Below are 19,508 nucleotides of genomic sequence, written 5' to 3'. Positions count from 1 at the left end.
GCTTGTAGCTAAGTAATTATGAATAAAGTTTTCTAATTGAAATTGGTTCAATAAGAGCAAGAACTTCAGAAACAATAGGGTTATATTCCAGGTCCAAGTCAGTAACAATGGACCAAACCAATTCTTCTACATCAAGTGGCTTGATAATAAATGTCAACACATACCAGCTAACGCCATCATCTTCTGATATATTTAGCAATCATAAGGGTGCCCTTCTAGGAAGTTGCTAGGTGATCCTATGGATGATAACCATGGCATGAGTTTATGAGGCATAGATGGCCTCGAGCCCTCTTCATACTTGAGCTACAATTCCATATAGTTTCCACCACCTAGGAAAGAAAATGCAGGTCTTTAGCCAGCCACTGGGCATACACAAGGTTTGACTTGTACACAATCTTGTTGTCATCCTTATCATTGATCTAGACATTAGGAATGACCATAGAGGCATCAAGGACGCCTACCAGCCATGTGTTATGCACTGCATGGATGACATGTTTATCTTTCATAGAACATAGACTTGGAGATCTTCTCACTCATCTGACAACAAAGAGCCTGTCCTACTATAGAATTCACCATCACCAATAATACTTTCACCACCAGTTTGCTCCAAACCTTTGGTGATGCTCATCACCACCGGTTCATGTTACGAACCTCTATTGAAAATGGGAGCGATTATCACCACTGGTTGGTAACACGAACTGTTGGTGATAGTCCATCATCAACATTGGTTTCTGTTACCAGCTAGCAGTGGTGATCGTCCTATTTTCACTATCGGTTCGTAACACGAAGCGATGGTGAAAATCACTTTCACCGTCTATTTGACTTATGAGCCGGCAATGATGTCCATGTTGCAGCATAGTAAAATTCATAACTTTGTATCAGAGTTTTAGGCGTCGATGAGGTATACAACTTTATAGATCATGACTTTTTCATTTGAAATCTAGTATGGTCCCAAAATTCTATTTGAAGTTCTCATACATTTAAATTCAATTTTTTGAATTATCCAAATAACCTCATATGGAAAAATGACCAAGACCAAAGTTGTAGATCTTGATGAGAACTATAGCTTCATAGATGATCTCTTTGCCATTAAAAATCCTTTACAGTCCGTAAATCATGTTCTAAGATCTCACAATTTGAAATTGAAAGTTTTAAACAATCTCGGATGGAAAAAATGAAAACAAAAGCTAGATCTCAGTGAGAACTACAATTTTGTAGTTGATCTTTTCATTTGAATTCATTTAGGTTCCAAATATTCATTTCCAAATTTGAAAAAGTGAGTACAAGGGAAATGCATATCCCCTTTAGACACAAGTAACATTGGGGTGGAGTGGTTAGAGAAGTTACGCACGAGAGCATATGTCACAGGTTCTAATCCCATGGGTGCATGCGTCATATTTTCATGTGATAAATCATGATACTAGAGTTTACAGTGAAAGGTCACCCTTTTTCTTGAGTAGAAGGTTTCGTATTAACACACTACTACATAAATGATTTTGCGAGGCAGTCGTGATTTATGGAGGCAGTCGTTTTAAGACAACCGCTCCAAAAATGGTCCATTTATGGAGGCAGACATCCTAAGACAACCGCCTCCTTAAATCTATTTTTGAAGGTAGATATTTTATAAGGCTGCCTCTGAAATTCTGGCCTAGCTCGCTACCATTTCTAAGCCCAATACCCATTGTCGAGTATATAACCAAAATGAAAACCCTAACCGGTTACCACTCCCACTCTCTTGGGCCCCGCTCCCTCCTAGGAGCCACTCTCCCTCGCACAGAAGCAGCTTCCATCTCTCTCACACAAAGAAGACACATGAGGAGCGCCTCCCTCCCTCTAGTCTCTCTCTAGGCATGCCTCCCTCTCTCCTCTGCCTCCCTCTCTCCAGTCCCTCTCTCTCTCTCTCTAGGCGTGCGGTGTCGGTGGCATGTGGCTAGGCGACATGTGGTGGCATGGGTCCGTGGGGCTAGGCGGCATGGCAACTCAAGACTAGGTGGCGTGCAACGCATGTTGGCGTAGGGCTAGGCTGCGTGGGTCCATGGGTGGTGCATGCGAGGGCGATGGAGGTATGTCAGCTCCCCCCATCTCCCTCTCTCTTCCTCTCTTCATCTTCCTCACTCTTCCCTCTCTCTCCTCTTTACAAATCTAGAGCTAGCCGATCCTTCTCTGGTGATGGCGGGTCTAGATCTAGCCATGATGGATCTAGATCTGGCAGCGGCCAGCAGGGAGCCTCAAGCTAGATGTTGCAGCTTAGACGCGACAATAGCGGGCTCGATTGGGATTGCTCGGGCTTTTTTATTTTTTTTAAATCGATGAACAGAGGTGTAACACCCTAGGTGTTTGTCACTAGTTAAGCAACGGGTTTAAGCTCAACCATGACATGTTAAGTGGTGTTGGAGATGTCCAGGTCAAACCTATGGAAATAAGCCCCAACCTAAACTCGGATATTGCACCCTTGCTTTACATATAGGCCCTTTTCAAGATATATGCTTGGCTGGTGTTATTGGAATATCTTCATGTGTCCCACATCAATACCCATCTATATGGATCACTGGAAAAATTTCATGAAGTTTGGAATCAAAAAGTCACATGAAATGATAAGTTATATCCTTGTTGGAATGATTTTACTAAGTGCTTGAATTGCACTATTAAGTGAATGAGAACATGAGATGTCAACCAAACCTTGGTACCTTGCTCAAACAACTCTACTTGCACTCATGAACAAAAGTTATGAAGGGTTCATGTTGAGCAGGTGGCCAGAAAATGCTCCAATAGATCAAAAAGGGTGATTTAAGCTTTATAGTGATGCTACTTTGACTTGGTTTGAAATGCAGCTTAGAGTGTTTGCATGGCAGTGGAACCTAAATAAAAGTTGGAGTCCATGTTATGTACAACAAACTTTATGTTTGGACCAAGAGCTAGATCAGCTTGTAAGTAAGTCAAACCGAGGCTCAAACTTTGAATCTGCTGCTGTTTTCAGAGTCCAAAAATATTCTAAGTCTGAGATAACTGAAACCTGAATTTTCAGTTTCATGAGCCCTACTTTGCAGCTCTATATCTTCCAATATAATCCGAGTTAGACCAAAAACCTTTAAGCAAAGTTGTAGTCCTCATATAGCTCTACAACATTTGTTACTACCGTTTGTGCCTAAACTAAACGTATTAGGAGATATGAAAGGACAAAGATGGATGTTCAGTCGCGTTTTTGAGGTAGAATTGGATATTTGAATTTGATGAACAGTAATGTTCATGGCCGACCGCCTGCAGCGCTTCGCTGCCGCGTGGCCTCCAGTGCTCGTGCCGTTCGCCAGCTCGCCTCCTTCCTGCTCAACTAAATGACCGGCACACTCCTCTCCACTCTCTGTCTCTCATTTCCCCTTCCCTCTCCTGCTCTCTCCATGCCGCCGGTCAGCTTCCGTTGCCGCTCGCACTGGCTGCTGGCCGTGCAGCTGCTGCCCGCTGACTGGACTCCCTCCTAGGGCACGCCGCCGAGCGAAGCTCTGCCGCCAGCGCTGCTGCCCTTCGGCCTCCCCATGCCTAGCTCCGCGCTCGTGCCGTACAACGCCACTACCGCGTCGCCTCGCCGCTGCCATAGCCGGCCGCCGCCGCGGCATGCCGCCCGTGCACGTGGCTGGACCTTCCCAGGCCAATGCCGGCCAAGCCGAAGCCCTGAGCGGGTGCGCGCAGGTCAGGGCCTTGCCGCGGCCCTGTCGCTCGCCGCCTGACGCTACCCTGCCGGCCGGGAATCACGAGCCAACCACCTCCTCTGTTCCAGTTTGCGTGGGGGACTTCGTCCTCAAATTCGACTAAAGGGAAGGGCCTAAATGCAATGTCATTGACTCAAGTGAATAGTGCCTCGAGGGACCTATTTGTTGTAAATCGGGTGAAACTTTGGAAATTCATAGTAAATCGTAGAAAATTCGTAAAATAGTAAATGAGGACTTTTTGGAATCCTTGTGAAATTCTCTATGCACTAGATCTATAATATGTCAGGTTTTAGTTTAAAGTTTTAGCTGTAAAAATGGATTTGTGCAGTCAGGGTTTGAATGCTAGTCTTACTTGTTTTTTTTATAACTGCAGTTGATGTGCTCAAATAAATGTGAAATTTTTGTGGAGTGCTACTAAGGTGATTGTTGTTGTCTGGTAAAAATTTCATGAGTTTAGGATTTATAGTTTAAGAGTTATAAAAATAACAAATGCCCTGTTTTGATTTGCTCCTATTCTGAACAGTTCTGCATGTTTGAATTAATTGGCTCAGTTAAGTTATGAATCATGATTTGATGACAATACATGAGTTTTAGTACTTTTCTTAAGCTTTCCAAAAAGTTAAATATCATGATTTTTGGCTAAGTAGATCTTGAGTTATACTTGCTTAAATCTCTGTGGCTGTTTCTGCCCAAACCCAGACAGGGTTTCCTTGTTCTTACTGTGGGGCCTTCTTAGTAGTAGAATTAGCTTTAGGTGTTTACAACAAAGTTGTTTAGAATTTGCTAAGCTTTCTAAAGAGTCTAGAACCACATTTATTGGACATGTATAACTCCATTTATAGCTGTTTAAAGTGGCATGTCAGTTTCTGTCTATGTTTTGGACAGAGATGCAATTATTGGATTAATTGACCCTTCTAACTGTAGAATCATCTTAATATGAGAATAAGAAAGTTGTAGGTAACTTCCTAAGCTTTTCAAAAAGTTATGGTTCATGTTTGTTGGAGGTCTAGAACTCCAGTTATGCTTCTCTGAAGATGCTATCAGTTTTCTATACCACTGCTGTTGGGCTGGATTTGCAGTTTTGCTTGTGCAATTATTTTCGTGGTGTAAATGATGTTTGCTATGGTTGTAGTGAATACAAAAGTTGTAGAAAATTTCATAATATTGCTTGTGTTCAAATTGTAAGACCATAGGCCTGATAGTTTAGGAGTTACATGACTTTTAAGTCCTCTATCAAGTTTTGATTTTAGTCTGAGCAGATCTGAAAGATGCTAGTGTTTGATCTAGTTAGGATTTGAATGAGTTTTTGGTGATAATAACAAAGTTGTATATAATTCATGTATCTAGATTCTGTTAAAATTTGGTGGTATTTGGCCTAAGTAGTTTGTGAGTTATGCCTGTTTAAAGTTGGGTTACAGAATTGATTACTCTCTGTCTTGTTTAGATCAGTTTCTGTAAATGGGTATATTTGACTTAGTTAACTTGAGAATCATGCTAAGATGATTAAATATTAATTGTAGATAATTTCATAAGCTTTCCAGAATGTCTTCTTGCAAGTCATTTGGATTTGTGTAACTCCAGTTATAGCTAAATCTTGTAGCTGCTATTTGCATGTCCAGAAATTGACAGATTCCCATTTATAGTTGTTTGCTTGTATATTGCTAAGTGTGGCCTCATACCTTTGATGATGGTTGAGTTAGAGTACCTGAGATCTTGGGAAACTTGTGTCATGCTTGGTGTTGACATCTTCTTTGCTATCGTGGCATGATAAATTGTGCGATATTTATAGTAAGTAATGTGAAGTGCTTGTGCATGTTAATGTAACCTTGTGCTTGTCTTACTGACTGCATGCGATGCATTGCCTATTGCACTTCCATGTATTCATACACATGCATCTTGCATCTCATTTAGGTACGCTAGATGAACCACGTGAAGGATGTGATGTGGAGTCAAACCCGAAGACGGTGTTTGGTGGATCTATCCCGAAGATGGAAGGACTAAGCAAGTGCTAGGACCGGAGATGTCACCAAGTCGGTAGCAAGCTAACTGAACTGACTTGTGTCGGATCCCAGGCAAGCCCCGGAGCATTCTAAGTCTCCCCGTAATTTACAAATGTTTACTTAAGTACTTATGATTGATGCATTAGGTTATAAGAGTTGAATGGAACCACTTGATGCATGTACATTCCTTGTCCAGATATTACACCTTTAACCGGTATAGGTCCAGGATCGAATATATATGCTTAGCCATGCTTAGACCGGTAGAAGTCGGGTGATGTCCTGTCACCTGCGAGATATAGGTGGATACCGGAGCACGGTTGGCTATATCTGCTATCGTGGAACAGAACCATGGGGTAAAAGTAAATTGAGACCGGACGGGAAGTCGATAGAGAAGCAACAAGACATGGAGGTCTTGGGTGTGGACTTATCCCCGTCTGTGTCGATTAAGGACCGTACCGTTGTTGGCGCTTCTGACAAGATTGAACGCATGCCTCTCACTTAGCTGGCCGGATAACTCGTTCCGACCGCGAAGCCGAGTAATTCAACTTAGGCCGGGAACCAGTTCTGTTGTGCGCTCCTTCCGAGGGAACGATCAGACTGAGCCCAAGGGCAGGCTTGGCCTGAGCATCCTGGCATCTGGTGTTCCAGATTGTGCGGCGCGGTACGAACCCGCGAAATGTGTACCTGAGTTGTACCAAAGGTGACCTAAGGTGACCGTTGATCTGGTCTGCCTGGGTTTGTGTTAGGAATAAATTCCCAGCTGGTTGAAATCGATTCGAATCGCCGTCTCTCCCGGATAGTGAGAAACTTGGCTAGTCCCAACATCGTAGTAATTGGATTATAGGAATGTGATGGTTCGGATAAATATGGAATTACTATACCTGCTATGGTTACTATTGTATGCTCCAAAAAGATATACCACATGTTTGGCATAGGATAGTTGCTAATCTAGAGATGGATAGTTCTAATTAACTTGATAACAGAATTATAATTATATATTTGAGTTAATCGCTTTTTATGCAAAATGTTGTCAAGCTACCTCCACTTATAAAGCCTTGCATACTCCTTGGAGTCAATTTTATTTCTGGTTATGACAGGTAAGTCTAGCTGAGTACATTCGAGTACTCAGGGTTTATCCCACCATGTTGCAGGTAAGGTTTTGACCTGCTAAGGATGGTGGCTAACCACCAGTGGGCTCGATGACTCTATATTCACTTCTCATCTACATGCTTTTGTCTGAGGATGTCACTTATGCTAGCAATGTATTTGGAACTTATATTAATGTAATCATTTGAAAGCTATCTCGTTTTCACCAATCGATTTTGAAATCCCAAACTTGTACTATTAATTGTGAACTCATTGTAATATTATTTCCGCTGCAACTCTGTGTATGTGATGTGTATTTGCTTAATCACGCGATCTTGGTTGTGATGTTGATTTACCGAGGTCCTGCGTGACACTCGGCGGACTACCGGGTTTATATAAGTGAGAGTATGCGCGTGTCAACATGTTAAGCGGGGACAGCCGTACTTGATCTTATATAAATTGGGCGGTTCTGTCACAGCTGGTATCAGAGCGAGATTAAGCATAATACTGTCCTATACATAGTTTTAAAAGCCAAGTTTTAGTTTTAAAAAGCCTATTTTAACTAAAACTTTAGCTACAGGCAAATTTGTCAAAACTTATTTGCAAAGCGACATCCTCCTTTATGCCCAGTTAAGGACTATTAGGTGGCTATCTAAGTACTAACTTTGGGAGAATGTACTTTATTGCAATTTTTCTTTCGTCATCCATACGGCATGCTATTGTATGGATGCCATCCGTTTGGGTGGTAATGTATGGATCAAAATACCTCTACGCTCTGGTAAGTGGGAGTTGTGAGAGCATGACCGTCCAACTGTCGGTCTAGGAGAGAGTTAGCTGTGGTTACTGGAATATTTACATGTTACACACATGTATATATGAAGGTACTTAATTAGTGGGTATATCTGCCGGGTAGCTATGGATACCGAAGTATATATATCTGGGGATGTATATATGGAAGTATCTTAGTTTACTACTTTCATTGTGTGCTTATTTATCTCTTGTGGGACTGGGCTACAATGAATTTGCCTGTAGGTATGCTAACCATGAATGCGTAGCTTGAATGTAGCTGACGACTAGCTATATGTCGAGAGAGTACGTGTTATGCCACCGACATAGAACGTGATTGCCACCTTAGGCTGGCAATTTTGTGAGGACGAATAGGACGAGCATGCATCATGATTGTGCTGGTGCATAAATATGCTTCCCTCACCTTGTTCTAATAGCTAAGTAACTTGTGATCAATGTGATGTCTACTATTTTCCCTTGTGTGAAGCTAGCCAAAGTGCCTTGTCCCATGTTGCTTGAATAGTTATGCTTGAAGTTAGTGTGTGATTAGCTTTGCCTCGTATGTTGGCTTCCAAAGGAATAGATGACAAGTTAATAGTTAGTAAAAGGTTCACCCCTTTGAAAACTAAATTGCTAAATGTAAGTAAAACTTGTTTTGTAGAGATATCCACCTAGTCAGTAAAAAGGAAATAAAAGATAACAATACTTTACCACCATGTTTTGCATGATATGTGTAGCGGTGTTGTTGTAGGTGACTAGTTGTTAGGTGTGAGCTTTGTGCCTAGTAATAGTCGCTTAAGCTAATTAGATTGAGTATTTTGAAATGCTTGCTTAAGACCATGACATAGGTGTGGATGCTCGTAATCTAGGTAGTGTCATAGCTGTCACTCCTTTTGTCCTCAGAAAGCATATGAGTGTTGAAGAGCGCTATCCTAGAACAACGTCCAAGTTTTGGTAATCTCATGGTTGTCGTTTTCAATTAAGTTCTCTCTTAGCAGCCTGAACCTGTACATGTGGTTACTAGCCATTGAACGTTGTGCTATGAAGACCTTTATCCATGCCTTTGCTTGACCTTAGGCCCAAGTTTAGTTCCCTTGAATGCTTGCATGTGTCGTGGTTGTCCCACTCTTGTGTGGAAGGACCTTGCTCCGAAATCCTTATCGGACTTCATTGCTCCTTCTCCTACTGATGATCTGGTGCAACGCTAATCGCTACCTACCCTAGCTTGGAACATTTTTCCTTGTAGATCCTATCATTACCTTATCAACTGAATCCCTAGTCAGTGCAATGACTCTATCCCTTGAATCTCATTTGTTTTGTCCCCAACTCTTTCAAGTCTCTGAATAATTATCAGTCTTGATCTCATGTTGCTGCTCGACAAGACCAAATCTCAGGTTAATCATTATCTGGTGATCACCTTGGTGGACACAAGGCGTATATGGAAATTGCAAGAGTCCCCTGCTCAATGGTCTTTAGCAATTAGGCTATGTTCTCTTGCGCTGTGTTTTGATCTTTAGATCGCTTCCTTGTTGACTCCTAACCTTGTGACTACCTTTGTTGCTATCCCTCCTTCTCATTGTGCTTGCTCTTATGCGACCAAATTTGTGCTACGTGAGAATGCTTGTGGGTTGTATGTTTAGTAATGGTGCCACGATTAGCGATCTATGGTGCCGCGACGAAACTAAGGGCATCCTGTGGACTGTAGCCACAAGGTTGTGCTGCTCGGCATGCGCTGGTATCAAAGTTTCTAGTCATGATCCATTGCAGAACTACACCGATGTGTTATTTCCACATGAGCACTTCCTTGGTTATCTCTCCTTATCATGTCAAGAGATCTGTACGTCGAACTAGAAACCATAGGACTTCCTTCTAGAGTCGTCCAAAGGATCACCTTTGAAGAACAGGTCACTGAAATACACCATAATAGACTGCAAGAGATGGTAGACAAGTCACTCTACTTGACGGTCCCTGTAATGACGTCGATCATCTAGTGAGCAACTTATGTCATTCTCGTTGGATTACAAAGGAGGCTTCAATGTCCAATGTAGTTCAACAAAGCTAGTTTTGCTATAATGTTAGTCAAATCAACTTACTGCGTCACTGCACCATAAAGTCAAATTGTGCTCAACCTGCTTAATAGTGTACTATTTCTCCGTATGGTGAATAACTACAACCTTTGTTGCCTTCCAGACCTCGCTGTCATCCTTCTTTGGCAAGGATTTACAAGACAGACTTGTTCTTTGGTACCTTCTAGGTGTTTTTACCCAAGAGGTTGCATCAGATTCAACCCAGATCACTGTTGCAACTTAGATCCAAAGGCTCCCTAAGGAATGATCCTCGAGGACGTTGAGCCAACAGAGTCAACTACTACGTTTACCAACTCACTCAGCAGACTCAGACCATGCAATATTGTTATCAAAGAAAGAGCACTGCGCACATGGAACATTATGTAGCTTTCCATCACTTGACATTTGAGTGATTGCACCGCTACAACCAGTTTGGATATTGGTTAACTAGCTTCTCATACCCTCAAAGGATGTTTACCCCATCTATGATCACATCCTTTATGAGAAGTTATGCTCAAGCCACTTTTGTAGAGAACTGCTTTTCAAACCTTGGGAACAAATATAGCACCGTTGCAAGGAATATCCATCAACAGGCTGCGGTCTAGTGCAAAGTCCATATGGTCTGTACTATATCCACTTGTGAAGTAGATGTTACAAGTATTTGGTACACACTTGTATCACTCTTCGTACATCGAGGATGAAGTACGTAGGACAGTGCTATCTTGGATTCCTCCCAAAGTAACAATACTTCATGAAGGCCAACGAAGGAAATTCTTCAGACAAAACTTACTACGAAGGACAAGTATCAGAAAGTGTCTTGACCAAATTAGCCTCTCTTATGCTTGAAGCTATGTAGCCTAAAGCTATCGCTGATATTGGAAACTGGTAGCATGTCTCTCTTCCATAAAAGTCTTTTGTCCTGAATCTCGGGACGCGATTCTTTTAAGGGGGGAAGGCTGTAACACCCTAGGTGTTTGTCACTAGTTAAGCAACGGGTTTAAGCTCAACCATGACATGTTAAGTGGTGTTGGAGATGTCCAAGTCAAACCTATGAAAATAAGCCCCAACCTAAACTCGGATATTGCACCCTTGCTTTACATATAGGCCCTTTTCAAGATATATGCTTGGCTGGTGTTAATGGAATATCTTCATGTGTCCCACATCAATACCCATCTATATGGATCACTGGAAAAATTTCATGAAGTTTGGAATCAAAAAGTCACATGAAATGATAAGTTATATCCTTGTTGGAATGATTTTACTAAGTGCTTGAATTGCACTATTAAGTGAATGAGAACATGAGATGTCAACCAAACCTTGGTACCTTGCTCAAACAACTCTACTTGCACTCATGAACAAAAGTTATGAAGGGTTCATGTTGAGCAGGTGGCCAGAAAATGCTCCAATAGATCAAAAAGACTGATTTAAGCTTTATAGTGATGCTACTTTGACTTGGTTTGAAATACAGCTTAGAGTGTTTGCATGGTAGTGGAACCTAAATAAAAGTTGGAGTCCATGTTATGTACAACAAACTTTATGTTTGGACCAAGCGCTAGATCAGCTTGTAAGTAAGTCAAACCGAGGCTCAAACTTTGAATCTGCTGCTGTTTTCAGAGTCCAAAAATATTCTAAGTCTGAGATAACTGAAACCTGAATTTTTAGTTTCATGAGCCCTACTTTGCAGCTCTATATCTTCCAATATAATCCGAGTTAGACCAAAAACCTTTAAGCAAAGTTGTAGTCCTCATATAGCTCTACAACATTTGTTACTACCGTTTGTGCCTAAACTAAACGTATTAGGAGATATGAAAGGACAAAGATGGATGTTCAGTCGCATTTTTGAGGTAGAATTGGATATTTGAATTTGATGAACAGTAATGTTCATGGCCGACCGCCTGCAGCGCTTCGCTGTCGCGTGGCCTCCAGTGCCCGTGCCGTTCGCTAGCTCGCCTCCTTCCTGCTCAACTAAATGACCGGCACACTCCTCTCCACTCTCTGTCTCTCATTTCCCCTTCCCTCTCCTGCTCTCTCCATGCCGCCGGTCAGCTTCCGTTGCTGCTCGCACTGGCTGCGGCCGTGCAACTGCTGCCCGTGGCTGGACTCCCTCCTGGGCACGCCGCCGAGCGAAGCTCTGCCGCCAGCGCTGTTGCCCTTTGGCCTCCCCATGCCTAGCTCCGCGCTCGTGCCGTACAATGCCACTACCGCGTCGCCTCGCCGCTACCATAGCCGGCCGCCGCCGCGGCATGCCGCCCGTGCACGTGGCTGGACCTTCCCAGGCTAATGCCGGCCAAGCCGAAGCCCTGAGCGGGTGCGCGCAGGTCAGGGCCTTGCCGCGGCCCTGTCGCTCGCCGTCGACGCTACCCTGCCGGCCGGGAATCAAGAGCTGACCACCTCCTCTGTTCCAGTTTGCGTGGGGGACTTCGTCCTCAAATTTGACTAAAGGGAAGGGCCTAAATGCAATGTCATTGACTCAAGTGAATAGTGCCTCGAGGGACCTATTGGTTGTAAATCGGGTGAAACTTTGGAAATTCATAGTAAATCGTAGAAAATTCGTAAAATAGTAAATGAGGACTTTTTGGAATCCTTGTGAAATTATCTATGCACTAGATCTATAATATGTCAGGTTTTAGTTTAAAGTTTTAGCTGTAAAAATGGATTTGTGCAGTCAGGGTTTGAATGCTAGTCTTACTTGTTTTTTTTATAACTGCAGTTGATGTGCTCAAATAAATGTGAAATTTTTTTGCAGTGCTACTAAGGTGATTGTTGTTGTCTGGTAAAAATTTCATGAGTTTAGGATTTATAGTTTAAGATTTATAAAAATAACAAATGCCCTGTTTTGATTTGCTCCTATTCTGAACAGTTCTGCATGTTTGAATTAATTGGCTCAGTTAAGTTATGAATCATGATTTGATGACAATACATGAGTTTTAGTAATTTTCTTAAGCTTTCCAAAAATCTGAATATCATGATTTTTGGCTAAGTAGATCTTGAGTTATACTTGCTTAAATCTATGTGGCTGTTTCTGCCCAAACCCAGACAGGGTTTCCTTGTTCTTACTGTGGGGCCTTCTTAGTAGTAGAATTAGCTTTAGGTGTTTACAACAAAGTTGTTTAGAATTTGCTAAGTTTTCTAAAGAGTCTAGAACCACATTTATTGGACATGTATAACTCCATTTATAGCTGTTTAAAGTGGCATGTCAGTTTCTGTCTATGTTTTGGATAGAGACGCAATTATTGGATTAATTGACCCTTCTAACTGTAGAATCATCTTAATATGAGAATAAGAAAGTTGTAGGTAACTTCCTAAGCTTTTCAAAAAGTTATGGTTCATGTTTGTTGGAGGTCTAGAACTCCAGTTATGCTTCTCTGAAGATGCTATCAGTTTTTTATACCACTGCTGTTGGGCTGGATTTGCAGTTTTGCTTGTGCAATTATTTTCGTGGTGTAAATGATGTTTGCTATGGTTGTAGTAAATACAAAAGTTGTAGCAAATTTCATGATCTTGCTTGTGTTCAAATTGTAAGGTCATAGGCCAGATAGTGTAGGAGTTACATGACTTTTAAGTCCTCTATCAAGTTTTGATTTTTAGTCTGAGCAGATCTGAAAGATGCTAGTGTTTGATCTAGTTAGGATTTCTGGTTATGACAGGTAAGTCTAGCTGAGTACATTCGAGTACTCAGGGTTTATCCCACCATGTTGCAGGTAAGGTTTTGACCTGCTGAGGATGGTGGCTAACCACCGGTGGGCTCGATGACTCTGTATTCACTTCTCATCTACATGCTTTTGTCTGAGGATGTCACTTATGCTAGCAATGTATTTGGAACTTATATTAATGTAATCATTTGAAAGCTATCTCGTTTTCACCAATCAATTTTGAAACCCCAAACTTGTACTATTAATTGTGAACTCATTGTAATATTATTTCCGCTGCAACTCTGTGTATGTGATGTGTATTTGCTTAATCACGCGATCTTGGTTGTGATGTTGATTTACCGAGGTCCTGCGTGACACTCGGCGAACTACCGGATTTATATAAGTGAAAGTATGCGCGTGTCAACATGTTAGCGGGGACAGCCGTACTTGATCTTGTATAAATTGGGCGGTTCTGTCACAAGAGGCGAGGACCATAAGATGTCTCCCTCCATTAATGGATTAACCGAGGCAGGCGATGCAATCATGTAGCACTTGGTTTTAAGGATAAAACCAGATACACACCATATGTGAGCCTAGGAAGTCAAATCTCACATATAGCTATAAATAAAGGTAATATCGATAGACAATACTTAATATATATATATAACATACTTAGTATAAAGGATATAACCTTAGATAGCAAATGGCAGAAAGACAACTCTGATCTTTGGGTGAAGACTCTAATTCTACAGGGACAACTGACTAGTTGATCACAAGCCTAATTCCTCCAAACTCTAGCAATCTAGTACCCATCCGAGATTTTTTCAAAGATTTAAAAAGTAAAGAAAGCATAAGTACATGTCATACTCAACAAATATAACATGGGGTTCATGAGGCTCCAAAGGCTGACACTGGTTTAACTATAATTAACTTTTAATGAGTCATCTTTTAGCAATTGGGTGGCAACAAGTTTATTCATAAGCCCATATAAACACATGATCAGGTAAACATTAATAATGAACATCATAAACAGTAATCATTAGTGTGCATCTTCATCATTGGTATCTTCCGTGTTCTTCATCTATTCCATAAGGTTCTAAGGCCGCTTGTGACCATGAGCACGACTAATATACCAGTTTACACTCTATAAAGGTTGTACACTTTCATTGTGAGTCATGATTTACCCTTTTGCCCAAGGCGGCCAACCTCTTGACCCACTACCAACGAAGGTCGGTAGGGTTCACTATGAAGCCTTTCAAAAGTTCATCTAACAAGTTAGGGCCATTAAGGTTTCCCCATCAATAAGCATGAACCCCCTCCAAGGAGTGACTAACAAAATACCAAGAAACTAAAGTGCACCATCTTGGCAGGCCAAGATCATACCTGTCGGAGCCCCTTTTGTGCCACAAAGGTAACCACTAATAAGCTAGAAAAGGTCCTCATACTGAGCTCAAGCTAGAGCCATGTAGCCCTCACAGTTGTACTATAAGTCTCAGATGTTCGCTTATAGATAAGTCCTTAGGGAGAGGAATCTAGAGCACCATAAAAATAGCTCAATGCTCTAGCCCCCTTATTCCATGTTGCTAAAAAATATCTTTTAATGTTTATTGCATATACCATTAGTCAAGTTATAAGATCATGGCTTTAGTTGAGCACTAGCATCATACTACCCAATGCAATAACCCATAGGAATCAAGGAATCTAGGATATCAAATAGCTAGGAAAATTATTATGGTTGCCCAGGTAGACACATGCATATAATTAGAATGATATTAAGGTGAATAGGACAACAAGGAAGATCCCATGCTATACTTGCCTTAAACTCAAATCTATCTTCTATTGAATTGTAACCTCCAAAGGACTTCTTCTGGATCACCTACTTCTTTTATATCACCAATGCAAAGCTCACTAACTGGACATGATCATAAAGCACCACACAAGCATCCATGCAATCATACACGAAGCAAATAATAGATCTAAATCAGAATAGTACACCAAACATAAAATCAAGATGAATAGTTGTAAAACAAATCTATGTCTCACTACGAACACACAAACGCAAAAAATACTCTAATCGAAGCTATAACAAAAAAGTTATGAATTAAACAAGATTTTCTTTAATAAAATAATAGATTAAATCTAACCTTAAATTTCAAAAGTTAAAAATATATTTAACAGAAGGATGAACATGTAGATTACTTAATTACGAATCTAACACAACTTGAATGGATCAAAACAGAGTTAAAATGAAGATTTTATGGCTTAAATAAGACTAGTGGCAAAACTATAAATAGATGAAAGTGTATTTTGGATCTAACCGAAGAAATTACGTTTTCAAAAGAAGAAAATGTATTCTGAATCTAATAGAGGGATTTTACGCTTTCTGAAAAAGAAAATGTATTTTGAATCTACTAGAAAGAAACTATGCTTTCGGAATAGGAAAACATATTCTGGAAGTGCGCCATGGACTGTGGGTTATATTACGCGAAACTACAGGGCCTCTTTTGCAAATAAACCTGGCGAAGGGGTACGGGCGATCTTGTACCGTTGGATTGAATCTGGATGGCCTAAATTAGAAAGGAGGGGGAGAGAGAGTCACCAGCCAAAGAAGAAAACCGACGCGGCGAAGCTCCATTATCAGTGGCAAGAAGCTCCCCGGAGCGCTTGGTTTGGGTCCTAGAGACCACGTTTTGATGAGCCGAGAGCATAGGGAATAAGAGAAGACGGTGAACTCACCTAGGGACTTCTTGCGATCTACGGTGGGTCTATGGTGTCAGGTAGCGTGGCGGTGGTGGCGACGACGAGAGGAGGAGAAAATTTTAATTTACTATACAAGGGATTTCCCAAACTAGGGGCTCCCCTTACGGTAGTTTTGGTGTACTTTGTCCAAGAGGTTGGTACATATTTATAGGGAGAAAAACTCTCCGCATCTACATCAACTAGCAATATGGTACTAATTGATGTTGCACCCTCTATATTTACTAATGGACCTAAATAATCATTAAAGTCCATTAGTAAATAAATACATGGGCCTTTAAGATTTATTAGGATTATTGCACATGGGTTTTGAGAGTTAGTTGGAAAATGAGATATATTATTTATTTTTAGAATTAATTAATTTCATGAATAAAATAATTCTAGAAAAGTCTTGAATTGATATTTAAGCCACGAAAAATACTCCGAGACCTCCGAAAATTTGGGAAAATTCCCAGAGACACTTTGAAACATGATGAACCCAAATAAAGTATTTGGAGCTCATGAAAAGATTGTTGAGAACTTAGAACATAAATATTAAGGTGAAGGATGTAGGAATTAAATTCCAGAAAGAAGCTAGAAAATTCCTAGAGGTAGATATTCGTCTCCGAAACATATTTTTTAAAAAAACACATTTTGCACATAGAAACATAAGATGCGACTGGCATGAATGCAACAAACACATTTCTACCTTAAGATAAATTTTAATCTAATGAAAATTTATTATTTCCCCATGTTTTCATGAGCATAAAAATACAAAATTAAATCATTTTAGCTTTATTTCAAGAGAAGCAAATTTTAGGGTGTTATAAATCGCCTCCATAGGTCTGAATTAACCGTGATCTTTGGACGAAGATGGTTCGTTAATCCAAAAGGCCCACCTCCAAAAAAAATTTGTAGTTATGACACTTGGCACATCACAAAGACACATAAACTAGAAACGTATAGCTCCAACTAAAGTTTGGTGAAGACTCATCTACAACAAGTGCATGCGTGAAATATGCAATTCTACAAACAAACTTAAATCGCCTAGTCTCAGTCGACCCTAAGCTAGAGATATATATCTATTATATTACAAGGAAAAATAAATTTGACTATATCTCTAACACCATGTATGGGGCCTTATCTTATTATCTTTTTTTAACACCTATTGATATATGTTGCATTTTACTTTTTACATTTTAGATCATCAACAGCTCGTTTGATTTGAACTTTGATAGGTTAATGCATGAGAAACTTTTACATAAATTAAAAGATATCGCTAACTTAAAAAAGATATTATTTTTATTAGCAGTTAGCTTGATTTGAGCATCTCCACGAGTACCTAATAATCCTTCCCAATCCATGATTTTTGGGAAGAATGAAAAAAAAATCCATCTCCAACAACTCATAAACTCACCTCCCAATCTTTTGGCACTTGGGGAAAAAACATCTGTTGCGTGTAAAGATGCGCGGACTCCGGTCCGCGCGTATTTCTCCCGCTGCGATCCAAAGCCCGTATAGTTTGGCCAATTTAAAGGTGGAATGGCAGGGAAAGAATAAAGAGTAGAAAAAGGGTTCCTGATGCAAATGTACAAGAGAAAAAAAATATATATATAAAAATGGTAGGATAATTTAGATATAGTATAGGATTCCTGATGTAAAATTATCTTCTATATTTTAGGAGTGGGTTATTGAAAACTATTGGAGATGATCTTATTTATTCCTTCCAATACTTTTTGGCAAGTTGGAAAACTTCATGGTTTTGGGAAGAAATTTTTGGGAACTCTTGGAGATGCTCTAAGTAGTTTTTTCCCTAATATCTATGGTGGTCAATTTATAAATTTATAGAAGATTTTGGTTATTGCTTTGTATGTGACGTGTGCTTTTAAAATGAGTGGAATTTTCAATTTTTTCACCCTTTGTTTAACATGGGAATTTTTGGGCCTAGAGAGACAATGCAAAAAAAAAAAATCAGTCAACTAGTGTACTTGGTATTTGCTGATAGTATAAAACCTTTTTTATGGAAATTTCTTGCGATGATCCACCTAGTACCTAATTCAAATTTTCTATTATACTTGACAAATTCAAAATGTAACACAAGGTTATCATTCGATAGAACATCATCTCTTGAGGTACCAACATTTTGCACTTGGATTAGGAAACAATTGCCACTATTTTCATATTATCTCGGGAACAATGGAGAACAGCCTGCAATTGCAAAATCCTTCGTTCTCTATTAGTGGCTATTCATCTAATCAAACTCCCAGTCCTCATCATAACAAGTATCTTACGCCCACACCATCAAGTAATTGAAATGATTATCTCACATTTCATACGGATTATGCTAGAGATCTATTCTTGTATATGCACAAGCAACAACAACACAATAGTACAATAGGCGCTAGCAATATCAAAGATTTATAGATCCATAGAAATGAGATATTATAAGGATTCATGCTATGGTAGACACACAGAAATGCTAACCAACAACATAAAGGATAACTTAAACTTCTCCACTTTGCCAGAGCACAATAGCAAGAGACACACAGAAAGCAATTCTAAAATAGGACCCTTAGTAGCAATAGACATAGACCACCGTGCATGTAGAGCTGGCATGAATGGCTGCTGCAGGAGCGACGATGCCTCATTCCATGGGAGCGCAGAGGTCCCTTTTCCATGTCTATGGGAACCTTGAGAAATAATCCATATTGTAAGGGTGCAACATGTCAACCCCGCCACTGCTACCGACGAAGGGATGGGAGACAATGGTGTCAAGCTCCCCTCCGTTGGTGGTGAGGCTAGCAATCCAATCCTACTGCTGGGGTGGCACGTGTCCCACTGCCGGCACCAATGATGTTTGTATCTCATTGAAAGTGTAGGGTGCTAGTGGCTGGGCTGATGATGACCCTAGCTGCAGTGGCAGAGGGGGCTCCGGTGCTGCTCCCTTTCCCTGCCAGATGCCAAGCCGACAAAGCTGTCGTATACGTTCTTTGACTTTCTTAGTCTTCTCTTCTACCATCTTGCCAAGGCTGGTGCGTTCCTTCTCAGTGGTGCCGATGAGGCCATGGCGGTGTCCATCCATGCTCTCATAGAGAAGGAACGAGATCTCACGTTTGTAGTTCTCATGTTCCAACCTGCTTACTTGGTGTTGGAGCTTGGAGATGCGGTTGCTAAGGAGTTCCTCCTGATTCTGCGTTTTCTTGAATCTTTCGCCACAATCTGGCATGTCGATGAATTTTTGGAACATAGCTTTGGCCTCTGAGTCATTAGGCCAAGCCAATGGCTTATCTTGATTCTCGCCGTACAACACCACACCCATCTTGGTGCCGCAGAGCGTGGCTAGCTCATCAACCTTCTTCTTAATGCCATCGCGGCGCCTCCTAAAGGTCGCACGACGGCTGGAGGCTTTGGTGATCCATTGGAGATTCACCTTCTTGCGAGCCATGATCCTAGCGTTCTAGGGTATCAAGTAAGAAAGCTAGCTTACAAATTTGGGAC

General features: G+C 40.8%; 1 protein-coding gene and 1 non-coding gene across 2 annotated transcripts; both read right to left on the bottom strand.

The window, feature by feature from the left end:
• On the bottom strand, positions 1-139 carry LOC136462103 (small nucleolar RNA Z247). The gene has a single exon (XR_010760623.1). It is a non-coding gene; the product is annotated as a small nucleolar RNA Z247 (small nucleolar RNA).
• An 18,683-nt stretch (positions 140-18,822) lies between these two features.
• Positions 18,823-19,455, bottom strand: LOC136460516 (agamous-like MADS-box protein AGL80). The gene has a single exon (XM_066460177.1). It carries the CDS (start codon positions 19,453-19,455, stop codon positions 18,823-18,825), a length of 633 nt encoding a protein of 210 aa, XP_066316274.1.
• Positions 19,456-19,508: the final 53 nt, after the last annotated feature.

Source organism: Miscanthus floridulus, chromosome 6, assembly GCF_019320115.1.
Source record: "Miscanthus floridulus cultivar M001 chromosome 6, ASM1932011v1, whole genome shotgun sequence".
In the NCBI taxonomy this organism is placed as follows: Eukaryota; Viridiplantae; Streptophyta; class Magnoliopsida; order Poales; family Poaceae; genus Miscanthus; species Miscanthus floridulus.
Note: the sequence above shows the minus strand (reverse complement) of the source record. Positions and strands in the feature narration are given on the sequence as shown.